This window comes from Hydra vulgaris, chromosome 14, assembly GCF_038396675.1.
Source record: "Hydra vulgaris chromosome 14, alternate assembly HydraT2T_AEP".
In the NCBI taxonomy this organism is placed as follows: domain Eukaryota; kingdom Metazoa; phylum Cnidaria; class Hydrozoa; order Anthoathecata; family Hydridae; genus Hydra; species Hydra vulgaris.
This window is the reverse complement of record NC_088933.1, coordinates 20,640,471-20,664,930: the sequence shown is the minus strand read 5'-3', so window position 1 is coordinate 20,664,930 and position 24,460 is coordinate 20,640,471. Positions and strand designations below refer to the sequence as shown.

General features: G+C 28.2%; 1 protein-coding gene across 2 annotated transcripts in view; it reads right to left on the bottom strand.

The window, feature by feature from the left end:
- Positions 1–6,355: 6,355 nt before the first annotated feature.
- Positions 6,356–24,460, bottom strand: part of LOC100204193 (glucose-6-phosphate 1-dehydrogenase) — a 43,070-nt gene continuing 24,965 nt past the window's right edge. For both annotated transcript variants that reach the window (XM_065818178.1, XM_065818179.1), the window contains exons 8-14: positions 16,897–17,086; positions 15,165–15,194; positions 14,925–15,037; positions 13,138–13,230; positions 7,919–7,995; positions 7,721–7,813; positions 6,356–6,666 (exon numbers count right to left, since the gene is read on the bottom strand). In XM_065818178.1, the coding sequence (XP_065674250.1) occupies positions 6,567–6,666; positions 7,721–7,813; positions 7,919–7,995; positions 13,138–13,230; positions 14,925–15,037; positions 15,165–15,194; positions 16,897–17,086 (696 nt within the window). In that variant the 3' untranslated portion in view covers positions 6,356–6,566. The remainder of the gene's footprint in view (positions 6,667–7,720; positions 7,814–7,918; positions 7,996–13,137; positions 13,231–14,924; positions 15,038–15,164; positions 15,195–16,896; positions 17,087–24,460) is intronic.

The following is a 24,460-nucleotide window of genomic DNA, read 5'->3' as shown; positions in this document are numbered from 1 at the left end:
AATAGATAATTTGGGTGAAAAACTATTACCCTAAAAATTTCAGGTGATCATCTATTTTATTTAAAAAGTTATGATCTGGTAAAAATCAAAAAAATCTACTGTACCTCCAGATACTCAAATTTTTCCAATTTTGGTCAATATTAATTCAATTATAACTTTTGAACGGTTTGGTTAATCAAGCTGAAATTTTCAGGATTGTGTTTTTTTCATAAAAGCTGTGGGCGGTCAAAATTTGAAGCAAATTTGAGGTGGTACCCTGGGGACCATTAGGTGATTTGATATGGAATGACCCAAGACAGATTTATAGAGAATTTAATAAATCTTTTTAAAAAAATTCACTGTTCTAGCTAAAAGAATAACAAAGTTATAATAAAAATACTACCTATTCCATTTATCTTGGGCCACCCGTTATATATATATATAATCTCTTATATTTAGTTTAATCTTTTAAACTGTTTATTTCATTACTATGTTATGTTATTTTAACATTTTTAATATCTGTTGATATTGATATGAATTTAGAAACTGGAGAAGCATGAATTTAGAAACTGTCCTTTGGACAGTTTCTAAATTCATATCAATATCTGTTGATATTGATATGAATTTAGAAACTGTCCAAAGGACAAGCAGGATTGTGTCTTGACCAAAAAACATTTAGAATGTCTTACTTAAGTAGAAGAGAAGAACTGGATGTTATAGACAATGGTTCGGTTATGAAGATAGTAGAACAATTTCCTTTGCTGCGAAAAATTGAGTTTGAAAAGATATCAAATTTTAAAATTTTTGAATTATATTTATTAAATGATTCAAAAGGAAAAAGCAATTTCAAGAGTACCAAAATGGCTGTCATTAAGAAAAAATATCTTGATTTAATTAGAAGTTAATTTTTATTTAGCTGTTAGTTTCTTTTGATTTATTTCATTAATTTATAAATCATAAATTAATGAAATAAATATATTTCTTAACTAGAATCATTCTTCGATTGTTAAATACCAAACATTTAAACATGTTTAACCGCTAAACGCTTTTAGCATCTCAACGTGTTTAAAAATACGATGCAAAAAACGTGTTTAGAAAAGTGTTTAGAAAAGTGTTTAGATTTTGAGCACATATAAACCCCTTACCTAAACGCTTCTTTTCTAAACATGTTTAAAAGCTCGATGCAAAACTCGTGTTAGAAACGTCAAAAAAGTGTTTAAAAGCTTAACGTGTAGTTTTTATTGTTTCTTAGTCTTCTTGCAAAATTTAATGCGTTAGAGCGATCTATATTATTATCAAATTCTGCAAGGATTGGAGTTGGTTTGTTCTCTGCTTCGTTTGAATTTCGATTTTTGAATCGATTTCTTCTTATTCTTTCAGTGTTTTATTCTTTTCAGTGTTTCATCAAGTAAGTTTGTTGTGCTGGTTTTATCAATATTGGTACGTTCTAATGAGTAAGTTGTATTGTTTTCAGCAAGGTCATAAGCAATTTGTTCGGATGATTTGGGCAATGATGTTGGTTTAGGAAAGTTACTTCAAAATGATGCAGGTGTGGTAGCGGTTTTTTTTTTCTCTCATTCATTGAGCTGATTTTTTAACTGGACGTTTTCATCTAGAATCTTTTCTCTTGCTATAACTCGTAAATCTGGTAATGTTGCACTAGCTTTTCTGCATGAAGTTGAAATAGTAACTGAAATGCCAGCGGCTTCGCATAATTAATCAATTATATCCTTTAACGCTATATCGCCCTCAATCATTTTATTAATATCAGTGATATTAATAAAATGATTGAGAATGATGATCGGTTCATTTTTTGCACGATATTGGTAAAACACTGATTAAATGTTTTATTAATTTTTTTTACACTGATTAAATGTTTTTTTGGATTTTGTAAAGTTACTTTTTTAAACTCAACAAAATGACAGTTTTAGTAGTTTTTTTTATTCTTCTCTTGGTAGGTGGGCTACCTCGCCGAATAACAGTGGATTACTGTCTGTCTGAAACTCTGAACTTAGAGGGCTACCACCCTAAATAACAGTGGATTACCTCTCGTTGTGAATTTGTTTTATTAATTATTAATAACCTTATTACACAGGGACTAAAAAATTTCAGTAAGTGTTTTTTTCTGATAACTAATAGCCAATAAAAACTAATAATTTTTCTTTTTTTACAATCAGCTACAAATCATCATTGAATAGCTCTCATAAAACTCTTTAAAAGGACAATAATAAAATTCATAGAAACTGAGCAAGATTTTAGTCATTATATGGACATTTTATTAACTAAACTCTGCTACGCGAGCGTTGTATGAAGGTACCTAAGGTACTCACTATTTATAGGAATCTTTACAGGAACCCTTCTGTTTCCGGTACTATAACATTTCAGTAGCATTAGGATCAAAATACATCAAACCCGTTGGAACAAAAATTATATTGAGGAGGGGGCTGTGCTGGATTAAGGGGTCCCGAAATAGTTTTAAGGACCTTTTTTTTTTAGTCATTCTGTCAGTCAACTTTTTCAAAATTATTTGTTTGAAAAATTATTGGGAGGGGAAATGCCCCTGCTGCCCCCCGGTTGCTACGGGCCTGAAACACATATAAACATAAACAAAATTTTATATTTTTAATACTATTTATATAATTATCTAATATAAATATGTAATATATAATAACATAATATATGGTATAAAATATGTACTAAATCAAAAATAAAATTGTTAATTTATTTTAATATTCAAGAGCTTTTGATTTAAAGTATCAATTGGGTATATTATACCTAAACTTTAAATTTAATGAGATAACATACTATAAATATTTTTGACTTGTTGCATTCTTCCAACGAAGTTCTATCTTTGTGCAAAATTACAATAAAAAATATTAAAATAAGCCAAATATACCTTTGTTAAAAGGTATAGCAGTGGTTAGAGTTCTGGCTCAGAACCAAGAGGTTCGACGCCGCGCTATGCGTTACTAAGCAAAAGTGGGGTTTTACTTACATTTCCTAAAGATATTTGCAATTTAAGTTTTTAAAAGTTTTTATAGTTCCTTATTAAAAAATGATTAATATATATTTTTTAGTTTTTCTTTTTTAAGAGGAGAAGTTTTAGGGTTAAAAAACCACATGTTTTTGGTAAATTTTCGAATTGCTCAAAATACTAATCAAACTTTTAAATCATAATTATATATTATCAACTTAATGATATATTTAATTTTAAACTTCTAAAAGTCAAAAAAAGTTTTTTTTCATAATGGCTTTTTCTTATTTATTTCAGTCCGCACAGATTAATGGATTGAACCATGTTACTATAGAGGTAGCCAGTTTTTTATTTGATACAAATTTGATGCAATTAATCGAATTATTATAAGTAAAAAAATATTCTAGTTATCTCTGTAGTAAGATACTTCAATTCATTTTTACCGGTGTAAACTGTATATAAAACCGACTCAGATTATTCTAAAACTCTCCCAAAAACTATTTTTATAGTTTTAAATAACAAAATGATCTAATAAATAAAAATGCTTTAATGCTCAATGAAAAAAAACTATAGCTTTACAACTTTTTACTACCGGTAAACTAAATTAATCCGGAAAAGAAGTAAAAAATCTAGTTTTTTAAATATATAATTTTTTTTTTTGAGGCCGTATATTGTCGCAAAATTGTGATTGTCGCAAATTTTTATAGTCGTAAATTTGATTGTCGAAAATGTAAAAAATGAATAGTGTCGCAAATTGTCGCATTTTTGTTTGTCGAATATCAGAGTAAGGAATAATGTCGCAAATGAATTTAATGAATAGTGTCGAAAAAAAAAAAAAAGAATAATGTCGGAAAAGAGTTTAATGAATAGTGTCGAAAATAGAAAAAAGGAATAGTGTCGCAAATGAATTTAATAAATAGTGTCGAAAATAAAAAAAAGAATTATGTCCTAAAAGAGTTTAATGAATAGTAACAAAAATTAAAAAAATAATAACTATAAATGTATGTTTAGATAACATGTCTGATGTCATACTAAAATAGCCTGCTGCCGGGGACTTCAGTACATACATCTATCATACATACAACTATCTTATAGCCTGCTGCCGCAAAGGAGTACCGCTAGATCGACTGAGGGTTTAGGTTTGGTAGCAATCTTTTCATTCATTATTCTTTGTTATTTTTTTTCTTTTTTTTCTTTCTGTAAAAGTTATAAAGATAAGCAAAAAGAGTAAGCAGTTGCTGAAATTAATCATTTGCGACGCTATTCCTTTTTTATGTTTTCGACACTATTTAATAAATTCATTTGCAACACCTCCTTTTTTGTTTTGTTTTCAACACTATTCATTAAATTCATTTGCGACACTATTCCTTTTTTGTTTTGTTTTCGACACTATTCATTAAATTCATTTGCGACACTATCCTTTTTTTTTGCGACATTAGGTCTTTTTAATATATTCGACACTATTCTGAAGTTCATTTCTTGACACTATTCCTGTCACCCATTTTTTAAATATTTTATGGTTCTCAAAATATTAACCTGTTTCCCTTTTTAGTGGGAGTGCAGCGCTCAGTGCGCCGGCTCTAGCCCAAAAAGCGACATTGGTAAAAAAGAAGACGTGAACTTCCTAGTTAAATGCTCTTCCGCGATGCACCTTAATAACAAAAAAATAATAAAAAAAAAGTAGAAATTATTTTAATTGAAGAAAAAACGCAATACCAAATAAAACAAGCTTAAAAAACAGATTAAGTAAAAGAACTAGAGCCATTTGCTATTATTTTATGTTTTTTTCTTTTGATTTTTTAAGCTCTCTGATCATTTGCTTCATATCATGTCATTTGAATATTTTTAATTTTACCATCTTCTCATTTTCAAACAGTTTTTTCTCGCTAGATCATGATTCAAAAATATCGGTTTAAAGATGGTTGTAACTACTTAAGTAATTGATATGTTTGATTTATAAGTGGGTATTAAAGATCTTCAATGCATCTTCTATTTCAGTAGCACTAGAGATGTCAACATGATTGATTTTACAGTTATGGCCTAGTTTTCACAAATTGTAGTCAAATAAACCTCATTTCTTTTTGTACAAATTTCAAATTTTTAATAGAGCTTCAATATGAAGACTTTCCATTTTTAATTTGAGTGATTGCTATTTAAAGTTGTACATCCACGCCGTTGCCATAATACAAGTATATTTGAAAATAGGCTGACAACTATGAATCATGCGTGTTCTTGTTTGGAGTCTCAAATGATCACTGTTTGTGACATGATAAATCATAATCTTTTCAATGCAAAGTGGGATAAAACTGTGTTTTTTTGTGGCAAATTTACATTTTTCAATTTTTTTTATTATAATTGTTTTATTTAAGATATACAATGTATAAATAACGCTAGAAACATAAAGTTAATTTTTTTTTTTAACAAAATCTTAGTAACAAATGTATAAAAATTTTTAACTGGCAAGACAATTAATATCATTATAAATGCAAAAACAATATATAATATCAACGTAAGTATTTTTCATGAAAATAAATCCTTTATAATTGGTTTAGAAGTGAATAAATTTGTACTGTAACCATATTCATTGCAAAAAAAAAAGAAAAAACTGTGAGCAACTTTTTTGTTTTCTGTCGTGAAAAAATCTGATTGTAACTGTTCAGTACGGAAACTACAAATTATTACTGGCTTCCTTGAATTTTATTTTGAATGTTGATTATTACTTTTAAAAAAGACAGAAAATTTTGTTAAAAGATACGAATGCATTTGGAGTTTCTACAAAAATATTCAGATTTTTTGTTTAATGAAATTAGTGGTGTGTCTAAGTCCTGCCAAACTTTTACCAGGTTTTAATTGTTAAAAAGGTATTTTTTTTGCTCTTGTGTTCTCATACCTGTTTTTAGAATCCATACTACGATAATATTATCAACATGCTTATTAACTCTATTATCAAAAATGCTTAATAAATCTGGCTATCTCAATTGATTTTTCAAAAACAAAAATTAACAAAAACGGGTTACAATTTAGTTCTTCTGTGAAATTAAACCATCATTGTGCGCTATAAAACGCAATTGTTGCTTATAGTGAGCACAAGATAAGACGCGACATTCCTTTAAAACATTTGTTTTTTTTTGCAGGCTATTGGTAAAACATTGTTTTTAAAAGAGTTGGAAACTGGCGATGTGTTAGGTCTTACAGCATGAGAACATGTTTATATGCGCCGAGACATAAAAGAACTCGCTTTCACATGTAACTGAGAGTAAATTTTCGACTCACAAAAGTGTTACAGTTCAGCTCCACAACGTTTGAGAAAATATTATGGCCTACCTGATTTTTTTTAAAAATGTTAGATGATTTTCATGTTTTCCACCATTACTCAAATAGAAATGTCGAAACAAAATATACTTTAAAAAAATACAATTAGTATTTACAACAACAAAAACAATTACAAACAAACAAAATACTTTATATGAAAATTTCTGTGTGTTTTGATTTGAAACACATTCACACTTTTTCAAAAATATCCAAAAAACAAATTAACTAATATAAGTAAAAAGTGCATTACTACAGATTTTTTTTGATAAAAAGTGAAGGAATGAAATTTAGTGATTATTATTTACAATGCAGCTTTGCAATTGCTGCTCCATATATAAGTATCAGAGTACTTATAATAACCTTTTTCGGCTATTAACTTATCGGCTTCCGTTGGACCGCGCCTGAAAATAAACAATTACAATTAATTAAACAAAGTAGTATAAAATAATATTGTGTGTATATACAGGGTGGCACAAAAAAAACCCCGAAAGAATTTGAGTAATCCATAATTTTTTACAAAGTTAAAATAATAAAACTTTTAAATTAATAATAAGTATGAAAAATAATTTCAATTAATGCAAAAATTAGGATCACTTAAATGGTGTCTGTTTTAAGCTTTGCTTAGTCGTGTTGTTATTCGTTTAATCTCTTCTTAATAAACTCTAGCTTTAATCATTTAAACATTTTTAAATACACCTATAGAAAAAAGTCAAGGTCAGTTAAAGTTTATCAAAAATGTTCCGTAACAACACCATTACTTTCTTGATGCTTGCCTAGTGATTCCATCTTGTTAAAACCACAGTTGTGAACTGTTTATCAGCCTTACAAAAATATCGAACATGGCAGAATAACGGGCACTATTAATGGTAACAACACCTGGTTTATTCTCTATGAAATACGAATATATGATCCTTTGTATCTGTTAATTTTAATTTTAATGTTTTATTTATATAGTCTAAAAGTAATATGATTTAATTCAATTTCACAGATTTTATATATAATCTAGAAAAACTAGTTTTAATCGTAGTAAACTAAGAAATTATAGATTACTCAAATCCATTCGCATCTTTTGCGTCACTCTGTACATACCATACCAAATATCTATTTACCAAACAGGGAACTAAAATTCAGTAATTTGTTTATTTTAAAGGATTTCACAAAATTAATAAAACTTTATTACAAAACGAATCTAAAAGTGTAAAACATTTTAATTTTTTTGTTATTCTAACTTTAAAATCATCTAATAACGGCCTAATGAATTATTATTATGAAAGTAACTTAGATGGATAACTTTGAGGAAGCTTCACGTGTTCACGCTTCACACCACCACTAAAGCTTCAAGACATCAAAGTTAAAAACTGGAAAAACTTTAAACCTCTTATATTGCGCAATATTGCAACTTTTTCAATTTATAAAAACTAGTCAATTCTGGATACATAAAACATAAATGCTTACGTTCCAAATTTGTATTTAACAGGCTCAATCTTTTCAGCGTCGTATGCATGTAAAACAGGTGTAAATATCCGCCATGCTTCAGCTAATTCATCACTGTTACAAAACATTACATGAAATAAATTAAATTGTGTTTAAAAGCAATGCTTAAAACAAGGCAAAATAATAATAATAATAATAAAATTTTACGAAACAGGTTACCTTCTGACAAAGTTTAGTTGGGTTCCATAAAATACATCAAGAAGAAGACGATCATATGCATCAGGCATATGAACATTCTAAAAATGAAGAATAACTTTGTGAGATTTCTAAAAACAAATTTAAATTATAACAAACTAACATTCTTTTCAACAGTTAATAGAGGGACAAATGTTTCAATATAGAACTTTACAAATCAAATTATAATCAGCAGTCTTGTGGAGCCACAACTTTTTTTTTCGTGACAGCCCCGCTCTTAGAGAAATAGAGCTCACAACTGTACTTCTAAAATTATCATAACTAATTTCAACAACTCAAAAAAGAATTTAAAAAATAATCCAAGAAGTTCGAAATTCGAAATTATTGCTAATAATTTGTTTACATTTTTTTAATATTTTAAAAAGCTTGAGCCACTGGTTTTTTCTCAGCTAAAGCTATAGCTTTAATTAAAGCTGTAACAAAAACTAGCGGTTCAACCACTTTGTTTTGGCTCTTTAAGCCTGGATAATATATATATATATATATATATATATATATATATATATATATATATATATATATATATATATATATATATATATATATATATATATATATATATATACACAAAACCTAAAAAACAATGCTGATTTATGGTTTCTCACAAACCCTTTTATTATATACTACTATTATATACTTTTATCATTTATAATTACTTACTAATAATTTAAAAAATAATTATTTCATTCTACCCACAACATTTGAGGAGCATGAAATATGCAAATTGATGAAAAGAAAATTTAATTAAAAAAAAAAATCATCAACCAATGATAACAATTTACAAAAAAAAAGTTTTTTTATTCTGTGATGATGTTGAGTTGTTATGAAGTTCTGGAGATTGAGTGGAGCTGTCACTTGTGCGGCACATTTTTGGTGTAATAAAACTCTGTATTGCTTTAGGTCTTGGCACATCTACTCATTTTTTTTTTGAATCAACAAGTTGGACACAAAATATTTGTTACAAAGCTGCTGCAAACAATAAGACCAATTGCATTTGTTAATCAACTTCTTTTTGAATTTCCTTTTAAATAGCCTGAGTTACTACAATAATACTTTTAAACTACAAATATAAAAAAAGTTGGTTGCAAGTTTGCAAGTGCGTTTTAATTTGACTTTACAGCTTGTGGTATGCGACATTTGCTGATACTACATGCTTTCTGTGTAGATTCAGAAGGCAAAGGGTGAGATAGTGGAGTTAATGGTGGTGATAGTATTAGGTATAGATTCTGGTGGTTGAGATGATAAATAAAGACTTAGGTTGAGATAATAATGTTTTAAACATAAGTAATTTGTAATTTTGACTGAATAATTTAATTGATGTTGAGTAGAAACAACCAGTATTTTGAAAATTACTGACTAATTGCATGTGTGAAGAAACTGAAAAAGTTTTATTTGTAATTGAATAAAATATTCTTATAATAAATTGCTAAACTTTGTCTCTGCATAAAATTGTTGAATTTGCACCAGACTCTTTTTGACATGGTGTGTGATGAGTGCTACAGAATGTGTAACATGGCAATTAAAAAGATACAAATAAGTACAATCCAAAAATGTCACATATTCATTGCAATTAAAATATGAATACCTACAAAAAAATCTATATACAAACTTATTTAATTTGTTTGTTTATGCAACACAATGATCAAAAGTGACCAACGGAGCCATCCAGTTACGTAGACCTGGGAGATGTGATAATAAAAATCATAAGAAAATATAAAATGAGTGGTAAGACTTTTGCGAAGGTGAAGAATGAAGTTAGATCCTCAGGGGACAGGGGAAAAAACAACTAACGCTCAAGTTACTCTATGTGTAGATTATATTTAACAAAGAACAAATATTTGATATACTGATTTTAGAGACTGTTGATGTCTGCAGGTGTGATGGTGTAGTGCATTAGTATGTACCGTTTGGTTGTCTAGTATGGTCTTGTTATGTTTTTTTGTTCACTTTCAAATCGGGAGTATAGAAAGCTAAACACACTCACTCCTTGCGCTTATGGGCTAGCACATCAGAGCCAGACGCAAGACCTACAGAATGGATTTCAATTGATCAAATGCACACATTAGTCACCATAGGCCACAAGCCATCACTATTAGCCAAAAGAGCTACTGCCCCATGCTGGTGTGGAATGAGTGAGATTCTAGATCTGAGCACATAGTCAGCAAGTGCTGATCCGATGTGCGTTGTGGAGCTTCCAAATGAACGTATGCGTGAGTGTCAGTGTAGTCATTAGGTTATAAAGTGTAGTAACCACATCCAGCGGGATAGCCTAATGTCCGTTTTGTTGTTGTGGTGTACATTAAAAAAATATGAATACTTATAATTGAAAATCTATATACAAACTTATTTAATTAGATAATTAATTAAATTGAAATTGATTAATTTTTAACAAATTGATTAGGTTAAAGATTACTTGTAATCCACAAATGACATGAAGTGTTTTTGTAATCCACATGAAGTGTTTTTGTTAATATCTGTTTTGTTGAATACTTTTGCAATGTATTGAAACACTTTGCTACTACTTTATGCATGTAAAAGCAGCTCAGAGTGATGAATTATTGGAGCTCTAATGCACAACTTATGACTCCATAGGTTGATAAAAAGCTTGTAACAATTTTTCCTATTTGCGCGATAAAAAAATTGAGGTTGTCCTTGTTATTTAAACCTGGTTAATAGTGTAATGATATCATTTTAAGTTCTATCAAATCTCTTTAAGTCAAACTTAAGTCTACCAAATTTCCTTAAGTCAAAGATGAGCATATCTACCAAAGTTGATTTAAGTTATTGCAACAATCTCATGTTTAAACCACTATCAATTGTTTCACTGATGCCATGAACATGGTTGTAAAGAGTTGCTATTGATATTATGAATGAAGCAGCTTTGCTGAATGAAAATTTGCTGCTTTGTACTTAAGATTAACTTGTTCTTTATGTATAGCTTTTCTTTTTTCGTTACATTTATTTAGAGATTTATTTATTATTGTCATTTAATTCATAGAGATTGATTATTAGTTTAATTAATAAAATCTGAACTAAATAAGTGAGTAGTATTTTATATTTCATTTAATAAAAGCTTCATTTAATACTGAAGAATCAATGAATTAAATTATAAATTACTATTTATAATTTAACTCATAACTTACTTTTGAAAGTACCATACTTAATTATGAAAAAAGTTCATAATATATGCACAATATATAATACAATTCATTAACATGCTTAATGAATTGTATCTAATAAATGCAAATTTAAGTTCCAATAGCTTTATGAATATTTTTCAAAAATGCAGCCAAAATCTTAACAATTTATCCAAAACAAAAAAAAACTTTCTTATTTTATATCATCTTAAGAAAAATCATATTAAATCATCAAGAGAAAATTGTCTACAACACAATCAAAAAATATTAGCACAGTTTATTAATTATTATTTAATTAATAAACTGATCATTAATTATTGTTACCTACAGGAGATTAAATAGCTCTAGGGCTCTACCACACGAGCCAGCCAGCTAACTAACTCTAACTCCTTTTTCTATAAAAAGGTTAATTAATATAATAAATTTCAAATCATGATAATATTATAAAATGTTTCATATGATATGAAAAAAGCATTACACATAATGTGTAAACATTAGTAAACTGAAAAAATTTCAAAAGAAAAAAAATCATTATTGAGTTTTTGAAATGAGTAGGACTAAATTTCGTAACCTGAGAATGGCAGGCTTTGGCCAATTTAATCAGAACTAACATTGAAAAGAGTGCAGTCATGAGATGAAGGAGAGCAATATATTATTATTTTTGTGTATATTTTTTTTCCTTTGAAAATTTTTCAGTTTACTAATGTTTACTCATTATGTGTAATGCTTTTTTCATATCATATGAAACATTTTATAATACTATCATGATTTAAAATTTACTATATTCGCTAAACTTTTAGAGGAGAAAGGAGTTAGAGGCTGGATGATGTAAATTTTCTGTGTGCCCCTAAAATGCTGTCAAAATATGCCGAAATTAATTTTAATATAAGTATTAAGACAACACGGCTACTTTTTACTTAACAAAAGCCCTAGAGCTATTTAAGTTAATAACATAGTAAATATTATTCCAATTATTAATTAAAAAATTTAATTAATAATTTGGAGCAAAAGAATAAACATTGTCGTAACTATTTTATTATATCCTCTATTTTATTATTATAATAAGCAAAATAATATTTTATAATAATTTATTATTTTATAATATACAAAAGTATTGGGTTTATCCAGAGCCACTAATGTTAATAATAAACAATACTAACATGTAAAATGAGAACAATTGAGTTTTTGGAATGAGTAGAACTAATCCTAGGATGTAATGCAGTTTGAATTGTCACAACTGCATTAAGTTTTTTATATTTAAATTACTCAAATCCTTAAATGAAATGTAAAATTTAATAATAAACTTTGTAAAGATTAAATCTTTAATAAAATTTTACCAGGTGTTGTGTCAAGTTATAAGATGCTAACACACACACAGATATATATATATATATATATATATATATATATATATATATATAAATATATATATATATATATATATTTATATATATAAATATATATATATATATATATATATATATATATATATATATATATATATATATATATATATATATATATATATATATATATATATATATATATATATATATATATATATATATATATATATATATATATATATATATACATTCACTGAAGCACAATATTGAACAGACTGTTTTCTTTTTCTAATAAATTTAAAGTATATTAAACAACCAACAAGGTTATAACTCAATCTCTTTTGAGTCATACATTTTACTTAATAGTCTAACATGTTTTAATAAAAAATTAATAGTCAAACATATATTAATAAAAAATTAATAGTCAAACATGGATTAATAAAAAATCAATTTCTAAATTACTCTTACAGTTAAAATTGACTGTAAAAAATTGACTAAAAAATCTGAATAGCTTATTTATTTTAATAATTTAAGTTAAGCTTCTTTAAAAAAAAAAATAGTGATAAAACTTTAAACCTAAAACAAAATTTTATTTATTTATAAACTTTTACAAAGCATTTAATTAGTTGAGAAAAAAATTATGATTTGGTTTAAAAAAAATTTAATATATATATAAAAAAAATGTTTAAAAGCAAATTACTTTGTAGCGTTGAGAATAAGTTAGATCTAGCTCAGTTTCAATAGGATCAATAAACATACCAGGTTTCTTTGTCATCATTTTACAATACACAGCCTGAAATATCAAGAGTAAATTTAAGCAGATTTTGTTATTTCAATAAAATTACCTGAGAATTTATCTAGAAATTATGCAAGAAAAAAAATCTTTTTAAAAATATCTAATTTTTATTGTGGGTGCACTTTTTAGTACACTATATGATGTTCAACTAAAATAGTTGTTGTTTATGATTGTGAGTGTTCTACTACTAGATACATTAAAGTAACTTTTATGTTAAAAATACTTTTAAATAAAATTTTATGTGTTTTATAAATCAACACTAAAACGCTAATGTGTTTCATATATCAAGACTTATTTTTTAAAGGTAAATCTGTTTTACTTTTACTGTCAAACATTTATGTATACTGATATTAACATTCTATTCAACTTCACAACTGTATATTCCTGCCTGTATTGTCTTAATTTTAAAATTATAATTTTAAGGTTTAAATAAAAATTCAAATAACTTTTTTCTGGTGTTCATAGGAAATTCCATGTCAAATTACCCAGAATTATTTTTAAATTTCACCTTATATCTCAGACTTTTCTGTTTTTTATGCAGTTGAGAGTACTTAGTAAAATAAGAATTCCTTTAAAATTTTATCCTCTAGCTCAAAGAACATCCAGAAATATGACTATTTTATTTTTAGCAGATATTGGCTAAGCACCCTTTATCCCTCAGAATTTCAGGTTTTTTCAGAGGTTTCAAGTCACATACAATTAAAATTGTTTCCAGGGCGACAACCAGAGGGTTCATGAGGCTAGGGCACCGGGGCCATGCCCTACTTTTCTCAAACAAAATATTTTTTTTAACTTTAATAAAGTAAAGATAAATTTAAAAATATTGTCTTCAAATATTTTTTCAGTTTATACTTATTTTATTCGGTTTTGATCATTCTATGTTCAATGATCTTTTTAAAATATTTTTAAAAAGTTCATATGTTTACAAGAATTTTGATTCGCCAGTATACAGATTAAAACAGTCATCCATGATTTTAACAAACTTTATATTGCAAAATTTTTAAACTGAAAATAATCAGCCTTCAGAAATCCCCCTAAAAAGTTTTGAGGTCCAGCTAGCATAAAAGGAAGAAATTTATCAATCGAAATATTCTGCTATAAAAAAGTTGGGACCATGCCCCACTCTCCATATATAAAAATCCATATACTTCCAGATGAAAATCCTTTGTATTTCCTAAAAGATCAATGAATATAGAATGATCTATAAATTTTTTTTGTTGGCATCATCAAGGCCACATGGGTTTCTTGGGCATTAAAAATAAGTATATAAAAAATTGCCTAAATATATTTAAATTGTTAAATACAGTTATTAAATAATAACTTTTTAAATTTCTTATCACTTTATTGGATTCTTCACCCCTGAAAATAGCCAGCTACAAACTTTTAAGTAAAAAGATCAAATATTTTTAAAGTTATATGACTTGAAACCTCTAAATAAACATTGCAACTCTGGGGGACAAGGAATATGATCATTTTACTTTTAGCAGATATTGGCTTGACAAGAGGGGTCAAGCCAATATCTGCTAAAGGTAAAATGGTCATATTTCAGAATCTTCTTGGAGCCAAAGACTAAAATTTTCAAGGAATTCTTATTTTATCAGGTACTCTCATGTATAATGACATGGCTTGAGTTAATTGATATTACCCCATAACTAAGCAAAGTGTACAAAACAAATTAAAAAAAAAAGTACTTCATCAGGCTGCACTCTAATAACCAATTCATTCCGTACTGTTCGACCTTCGAAAATATCACCAGGAACATCTTTAAACTGAATTCGAATTTCACCTTTCCTTTCATTTAATGCTACCATAGAAGTTGATATTTACGGTTATTACTTTATTTTTAAAACATTTATACTTTAGAAATATGAAACAAGATAGTATTTTATTTATTTCTGAAAAAACAAATTAGTTTATTGTAGATTATTTACCTTTGCCGCACTTTAGGATGAAAGGTACACCTAAAAAATTGTTAAATTTTAAGTATTAATACCTATCAATATTTACAGAGTATTTATTTATTAAAAAAAAAAAAAAATTAAACTAAACAAAAATTTAAAAGAATTGTATAACTTTTGTTGTTTAAAAAAAGTGCGATGGTTAAGTGAGGTGTTTAAAGAAAGCTTCATACTCAGAATTCAAGATAGCAATTATGTCATCCACATAAAGTTTGTAAAAATTTGGTATTAAAGTGAAACAATTATTTTCATCAAATATCATTAGTAAAGAATTATATGTTTGTTCATGAAAATATTAGCTGAAATATAAGTTGAAGAATAACCATAAAACCATAGCATAAAAGGAGAATTCATTTTATATTATAAAAAGTTTATATTGCTGTTTTCAGTTTAATAACTTTATTCAGAAATTAAATAAAATGCTTGTTTTTTTCCTTTTATTTTAATTATTTTTTGAATTAAAAAAAAAAAAACGTTTATTTTGTTGTCTTTGTTTTGATTATCTTATTTAGAATCTAAATAAAAGGTTCATTTTGCCGTTTTTAATTTATTTGAAATAGCAAATAAAATTAAGCTTTAAAATTCTGAGGTTGGAAAAAAATTGCCATACATACATACATACATACATACATACATACATACATACATACATATATATATATATATATATATATATATATATATATATATATATATATATATAAATCTATCTAATGTTTTAAAAAATAACCAATATCCACCTAAAATAATTGACACTGAAATTATATTATTTGTTGATAAAGAGTTAGATCCATCTGTAATAAATAGTATTAATAACCATAATATTAGATATTATAAGCTATAAGATTTTATATTTATTGGAGAAACCTCCAGACACTTAACAACAAGTATTCATGAGTACCTTACAAGTGACAAACAATCTAATACTTATAAGCATTTATTTTCATCTGCTAATTGTAAAAATCTAAGTAACTATAATTGTTTTAAAATTTTGGATACTGCTTCTAACAAAAACAAATTGAAAATTAAAGAAGCATTCCATATTAAATGGGAAAACCCATCTTTAAATAAACGAACTGTTCATTATCATATAAATTTGTCTATCTAGTTTTTTTATTTACTTATAATTTTTGTTTTTATTATTTTTGCTATTTACGGTATCATAATTTGTATTATAGTTTTTATTGGTTTGTAACAATTCTATTTGTCTGTTAATATTTCTTTGTAATGTCTTAAAATTTTGATTTTATATTTATATCCAGTGTTTTGAATTGTAATTTTATCTTTTGAAAATGTAGTATATTAACTACGAAACATGTCAAGATTAAAAAATATCGTGTTTTTCTTTAAAATATGTTCACATTTATTGCTATTGCGTTGCTCAAGAAATATATGTATATATATATATATTTGTTAATTCACCTACTCAAGGCTGAGAAGGCCATTACAGACAAGGAGGCTACTTATTTGTGGTATAATCCTCTCTCAACTCTATAACTCTGAAACACGAACCTTGATGAACAAGGCCGCTGCTCGGAGAAATGAGTTAATATATATATATATATATATATATATATATATATATATATATATATATATATATATATATATATATATATATATGTTACATGAAAGAGTATATAAATTTACTAAGTATTGAAATATAAAGTAAAAATAACTTAAAAAAGATAGAGTAAAAATATACCTTCCCATCTTTCATTACAAATATACAAAACTGCACATGCAAATGTAGGTGTTCTAGATTCCTTGGGAACAGTTGCATCATCAAGATAACCAAACTTTGAATCCACCAAAGAGCAATCAGGGTTACCAATATACTGACCAAATACGACATCATTTAGGGTAAGAGGTTTGATGGATTTCAAAACTTTTACCTATATAGGAAAAATGCATACGTTAAATGATTAAAATTTAGTTTGTGATATTATTGTGTGAATGGTTTTACTAAATTCACAAACAATGGAATTTAATCTTATTTATACATTAATCTACATTTTTTACAAATAAAATAATTTTTACAAAAAAAAAAAAGTCTGCCTTGCAAAACTCTTTAATAATAAAGACGTCAAGTTTAATGTTTATTCACTAGTATGCCCACTGAAAAATAAATTTGGTCTAAGGGATTATGCAATGTAATCATTTGAAAAAAGATATTATGGTGCTAATTTTATGAGTTATGAAGCTTCTACCAATGCTGGATTAACCTAGGCACATAAGTGCAGCTGCGCCTGCCCCCCCCCCAAAAAAAAGGGCCTAGTAGGAGCCTCCAGTTTTTTAAAGATATATGCCACTGAAGTTGTGGGTTTCTTGCGGCCTCTATAACACTAACGCAATGGCATAAAAATGTATAAAAAAAAACTTAGTAAACTAAAGAAATTAGGGCAGAGAAACATTTTTTTTTTTTTGTAGTTATTAAGGTGCTCCCAGAAGACCTTAAGGTCTTATCACAGAGCACAGCAAAAGAACATTTATTTAAAAAAAAACTTTGATTCACTTACAACAATCATCCGATATGTTAGCAAGGAAGCTGTTGTGGAAAAAAGATTAATTGGATTTAAATCTTCTTGTGGACATAATGGAAAGGCTTTGACAAATGCAGTCAAGATAAGATTAAAAGAGCTTAAACATTAACAATGCTTGTGGTATGTCATATTACAATGCATCTAATATGAATAGAAAATACAACGACCAACAAGCACAACTAAAAATGAGAACCCAAACATTGACTTTATTCCTTGTGCAGCACATTCTTTAAATATAGTGTAAATGCTGTTGGCATTTGTGGCAGTAGGCAGCTGTGAGACTGCATTTGATTTTTTTGGGTTTCTTCAATGTCAGTATAATTTATGCGCTTCTTTAACTCACAGATGGCAGATTTGTTCTGGTCTTGCTAGTGATGCAGGAGAGGGAAGAAATGTTTCCTTTAAAAGCCTCAATGGGAGAAGGTAGTCAAAGCCATCTCTATTCAAATTCTACATGCAAATTATAGTAATATTCTTGAGACCCTAGAACCAATTGCTCAGGATAAAGATGAAAAATATCAGACACAAAATAAAGTCACTACACTTTTAATGAAAATTTAGATGTTGTTTATATGAAGGAGCTTTGGCACAGAATCATGTTACAATTAAATTTGCAGTGACAAGTTTAGAATTAACCACTTATTCCCTATCATAGACAAATTGAAAATGTGCTTGAACAAAGGCTTTCTGCTTAGGAGTCTGCAGAGAGAAAGTTTGATTTTCTAACTAGTTTTCTGACCATGACCATTCTTGTCATTGTTGCTGCTGCCAAATCCTTGTGCACTATTTATCCTTCATACTTAGATACACAATTCCATGATGAAAATGTCCAGTTTTCTAAGTTTATGGCAAATGAAAAGAATATATCAGCAATAGGAAGCAATTTGTAGGTATAAATTAAAATCAGTTTTTCCAAATGCTGACAAAGCATATCATCATATTTTTCTAACCCTTCTTATTACCAATTGTAGTGCAGAGCGAGCATTTTCAAAAATGGCAAGAGTTTAGAATGATCTTTGTTCCTCAAAGCTAAATGGTCGTTTAAATTCTCTTTGTTTAATGACAATTGAAAGGACTGTTAAAAAACATAAATTTTGAAGATGTCATAATTGACTTTACCAATGTGAAAGCAAGAAAAAAAAAATATATGAAAAAAAAGTAATTTCATGTTTTGTTGCATTCATTTTTGAATTTTGCACCAGATCGCTAAGACCCTTAATTTGGCCTCGGCTTAAAATCTATCAATGTGAAATGTTTTGGTATACATTTTAATAAAAACATTTCATGGCAAATTGGATGATAAATTGATTAACATCCTGCTACCTTTTTTCCCACTTTAGGCACTGGCTGTATGTATGTATTTTTAAAAGAAAGAAAAGACATACTAAATATAGTTAAAAACAGGCTAACAATATGTCTGTTTGTGAAAGCTCAAGGAATTGCAAAAAATGCAGTTTGTTTTAAGGCTTTATTTATATGAATAAATAACAAAAAAGCTTGATAAAATTTGCTATTGGAAAAGGAACTCTACATCAATGTACTTAAATGGAACTTCCTCCAGATAACAATTTAAATATACAACTATAAATGTAAACAATCCATAAAACTGCTTTATTGAAAAATTAGCTAAAAAAAAAGAAGATCTGAGAAGTCGTAAGAGTTAATTTTAAAAGATGAAGGGTAGATGACTCAACACATACACTACTGTTCATAAATATATAAAGATCTAGATGGTTGCAACATAGATTAGCTGAAAAAAATTGAGTTTTATCTGAGTTAAAGTTCACCAGCCACTGAGAGCCACATGCTGTAGCAGAAATGAGATCCTTTTTAAGCTTAAATGTCCCCTCTAAGTAATGAGACAGTGTTGGCTTCTTATCAAGACAAGAATAAATGATTCTATCATCAGCGAACAATGCCACCTTGAATGTGAGAATTTCAGGAAGATCATTTATATGTAAATTAAAAAAAGTATAGGACCAAGAATAGAACCTTGAGGAACCCCTGAAGTTATAGGAAAAGAAGAGTGTTGTCCATCAAGGACAACTTTTATATTGGCAAGGAAAGATTCAATAGTCTTAAAAATGTTACTTGATACACCGTAAGAAGAGAGCTTATGGACAAGACCAGCATGCCAAACTTTATCAAAGGCTTAAGAAATATCGAGAGCGAAAGCCTTGGCCTCTCCACATCTATCTAATGCACAATAAAACTTATTGATTATTATTGTTAGCAAATTAGAAGTAGAACAAGAGGATCAAAATCCATATTGATTAAAGACTCAAAAACCGTGCATATGATAGGAAGAAGACTAATGGGGCGGTAGTTAGACGAGTCAGATCGCTCTCCAGAATTTTTTATAATAGGGATAACAAATGCCACTTTCCAGGAGGCTGGGAAACTCTGATAAGCACTTGTTAAATAGTTTTGAAAGTATAGACACATCTGCAAGACTAAAACAGGTATGTTGTCCGGACCACAAGCTGTAGAAGAGTCTAAGCAGGAAATCACTTTAGATACAGAAGCTGAAATGATATTAACATCAAGCAATGGGTCAACCTGTTTGATGGGTATATCAGATAGCATATGATTAGTGGAATCAAGAGATGAGTTTGATGAAAAGTTCTTAGCAAACAATTCAGCTTTGCTTTTAGGTGAGGTAACAAAAGCTGAACCATGAAAGAGAGGTGGAATAACAGATTTGCCTTTATTATAGACACTGTTAAAGATTCTCTTGAAGTCTTGGGAGCCTAACTTAGCATTAAACAAATCTTTTTTACAATGGTTTCTAGCAATAGTAAACAAATGTCTGTTTTCTGGAGAATTGTTTCAGTAATAGATATGTAAGTAATGGTTACGATTGGAAATTGCAGTAACACAATGAGAATAATAAATTAGGAAAGAGTGAGGCTTGACTTTGAATCATTGAGAGGGAATAAAAGATTCCATGCCAGCTTTAATCCAAGATGTTACATAAGAAGCACATTTGTCAGCAGGAAGATGAAAGATTTCTACCAAAGGGCCATCATGAAGAAAATTAGGGAAAGAGTCCCAGTCAGCTTTAAGGTAGTTGTAAGAGGTGCAATGATAGGAGGATTCTGATGATGAAGAATAATGAGAGAATAGTTTTAGAGAGATCAAACCATGAACACCTAAGGGCAAATGTGGAGAAACTAAGCACTGACTAGGATCAGAAACAAGACATAAATTGAGTAGAGAAGGTAAATAATTTGGATTGTCTGGACTATATGTGTTAGAGATTGAGAAAGGAGATCAATCCTTTTGTGTTAGGATTGAGCTACCACAGACTTCAGGAAACTTGACAACTAGCTAGCCTCAGAACCATAAAACTGAGTTTTATGGTTATGAGGCTAGCTGGTTATAAAAATTTGAAAATCATTCAAATTTTTATTTGTGTCAAGTTAAGCAATTTACTCCAAAAATGCTGAGTAATTGCTCAGCTTTACGTAAATAAAAATTTGAGCGAAATTGGTGAGATTTTTATTCACATATAGCTGACCAAATTCTGAGTAAAAGCTTTTTTTTATTCACTTAGCCTTATATATTCCAGGTATATTAAAGTTTTTAACAGTTTGACTCTTATCAGGGAACCAGCCTCTGATTTGAAAAACCAAACATTTCTCTAACACCTTTATATGCTTTCTTATGTTCATAACTCCTTCTACAATATGTAGACGATTTGTACTACAGATGGATATTGCTCCCGATATCATGATTATTGTGGGGAACTTTAATGTTTCCAATTTGAGACACTCAGAATTGAACTCCTCTCCAGGCCTTCTTCCGACTGTCTGGACCCTATCATCCACACAGCAATTGTTGGCTCATCTCAGAATACAACCTGAAATAAAGAAATGCCAGCTAAGTATCCAAGAAATCATAGTAAAAACTTTAATAGCCATGATCAACACCTATTGATTTTAGTCAAAAAACATAATGAAACTGAAAGAAATCAAGAAATTGATGTTATCAGAGGTCTAATATAAAGCTAAATTTATGATTACCTTGGACCAATCTTCTTGTTTTCAACTTTCATGCACTAGACCCCCTCCATACCAGGTATGCTTTATTTTGTCCATTAGTCATGCTTTTTTCTGGGTCTGTATTCCTTTAGTTCCTGCTCCAACAATTATTCAGTTTTACAGCTTACATTAATGCCTTGACTTGGTTAATCCCATAGATATTTTCTTGCAAGAACTTCTATCACCGAGGGCTATTACTTTGATAAGATTCTCTTAAATCTGGGGGTAGTGATTCTTTTACAAACACATTTTACAAATCTTCCAGATTCTACTTTTCTACCCTTATTCAGCTTGCTTTTTGCTGCACTAACTGTTTGAGTGGAAATCTTCAATTTCTCAGCTCTCTCCTTTTTTCTAGGCTACTATTCTTCAATGAAACACAGATTTTTAGAGTCCAGGTACATACCAAGTACACTGTACACCATAGAAAAAAAAAGATAGTGAGGCAAACTCAAATTAACATATTTCAGGATTTACAGGCAAACTTCAGCAACAGTTCCAGTCTGGCTTGTAAATGATTCTAAAATTAATAAGACCTAAATGGATTTCATTTGACAATAAAATAGTCTCTTTACTATATGTATGCATGTCATCAAAACAAAAGAATATCATCTCAACCATTAAAATTTTTGGCTGCCTTAACTAATGGAAATTAGAGAAAATTCTAAAAATTCATAATAATTTTTCAAGTACTGTACACTAGGGCAAGTCGATTTTGGAATCAGAAGTTTGGTAATAAAGTGATTTGATTATTAGATAAGAAAATTAGTTTAACTACTAATGTAAATAAATTAAACAGTGAATTAATTTTTTTTACTATAAAATGTCACCACTATGTTTTATTTAAAAAAAAAAAAAAGTTCATATTGAAGACTGGAAAAAGTTTAAAAACATAAAAAAGATTTTTCTTAAAATAATAGATTGCCTACCCAAACAAAAACCCTCAGCTGCATTTTACTTTTTTTTTTATTTTAATTTTTATTTAGGTGCCCTGAGAAGTCCTTATGGTCTTATCACAAAGCACCCCGGATGAGCATTTAATTGGAAGTTCACACCTCCTTCCTAACTGATGTCGCAAAACTTGTCGAGAGGTGGGGTTTGAACCACGGATCCTTGTTTCTGAGGCAAGTGCGCTACCACTGCACCACGTTTTTTTTTCTACACTTATTGTGTAGAAAAAAAAGTTGTACTCCTAAACATATCCAAGTTAATTAACCATATAAATGCAAAGTATTAACAGAAAAAAACACTTCTAAAAAATTGGATAGGCTTTTTCTAGGAAAAAAACACTTCTAAAAAATTGGATAGGCTTTTTTTAGGCAGTTCCTGCAGACGTGATCTTAAAGTTGTTCTTTGTGATGATAAAAATATCAAATGTAGCCGAGTCCTGATACTCTATACTGATATTTTATGCACATGTAGTCCAGATAAAAAGTACTGAGTTATTTTATAATAATAGATAAATAAAATAAAAGTGTTTTTAAATAAAATGAACATTAGTATATTACTAGTATGATAAAGTTTAATATTATGAATTTCATTTACAATTGTTCAATATTATCAAATAATATTTAGACTCCTGTAGAAGAAAGCTTATATTTAAAAGACCAGAGAGAAAAGTCAGGTCCAAAAGGATCATTTTAGCTTGGCTTAGTTGATCGTGAATGGTCTAGAAAAGAATCTTTAAAGAAGCATAAAACTGAATATAAAATTGTGGAATAATCATTACAACAAGAAACATTTAATTTACTTCCAGAAATAGTATTATCTGTATTATCTCAGTTGATTCAGAATCTGTCATTTCTAGCTCTATTAAGGTAATTAACTAATAAATTGAAATTTGGGTCATTATTTTACATTTTTTTAATTTACTTTCTTTTTTTCAACATTTCACTTTTTTATATTGAAATTTTTTGTTAATGAACTTTATAACTTTTCTTTTAGATATGGGAACCTGAAAGAATTCCATCAGAAATTTACAACCTTTGGAAGTTTCCAAAGTTTGCTATTGAGTTGACCAGAAACGATATAGGAAGTTCAATCCAAATCCAAAAAAGACATACAAAAAAAGTCAGTTAAAGTATTGTCAGACTTAACATTTGTTGAAAATAACAGAGTCTGTTTGCCTTGGTGTTGATGGTAAAATTGATAATGAAATTTTAATTAAAAGAGAAATAAAAAAAGAAGATGGTGAGGTTGTGTTGAAGAGATCAACAGAGAAAGAACATCACATGACTGTGACTAAAGAACTCCCTAATCTTTAGTGGGGAGTATCTTACAAAGTTTTACCTCTTGTTGGAGCAACAGGAAAAAAGCAAGCTCAGTGCCTATACAAAGTTCTTGAAGAGTATGATTCTTTAAACACTCTAAAAGCAGTTTTGGTAGACAATACTTCAACAAACACAGGTCATAAACCAGGAATGGTTGCAGAGTTAGTGAAAAACTTGGACGAAAACTTCAGACTATAGACTGCAATTTTCATCAGAATGAGCTTCTCTTTAAATCTTTGATTAAAAAAATTGATGGAGCAACTAATTCACCAAACCATTTTATAGGTCAAATGGCAAATTTCAATAATGAGCTTAATTTAGTTGGTAATTTTGGTGTTATTAAGTCTCCAATAATTGTTTTAGAAAAAGAAATTCTAGATGATTTAAGTAGTGACCAGAGGCTTTTATATAAA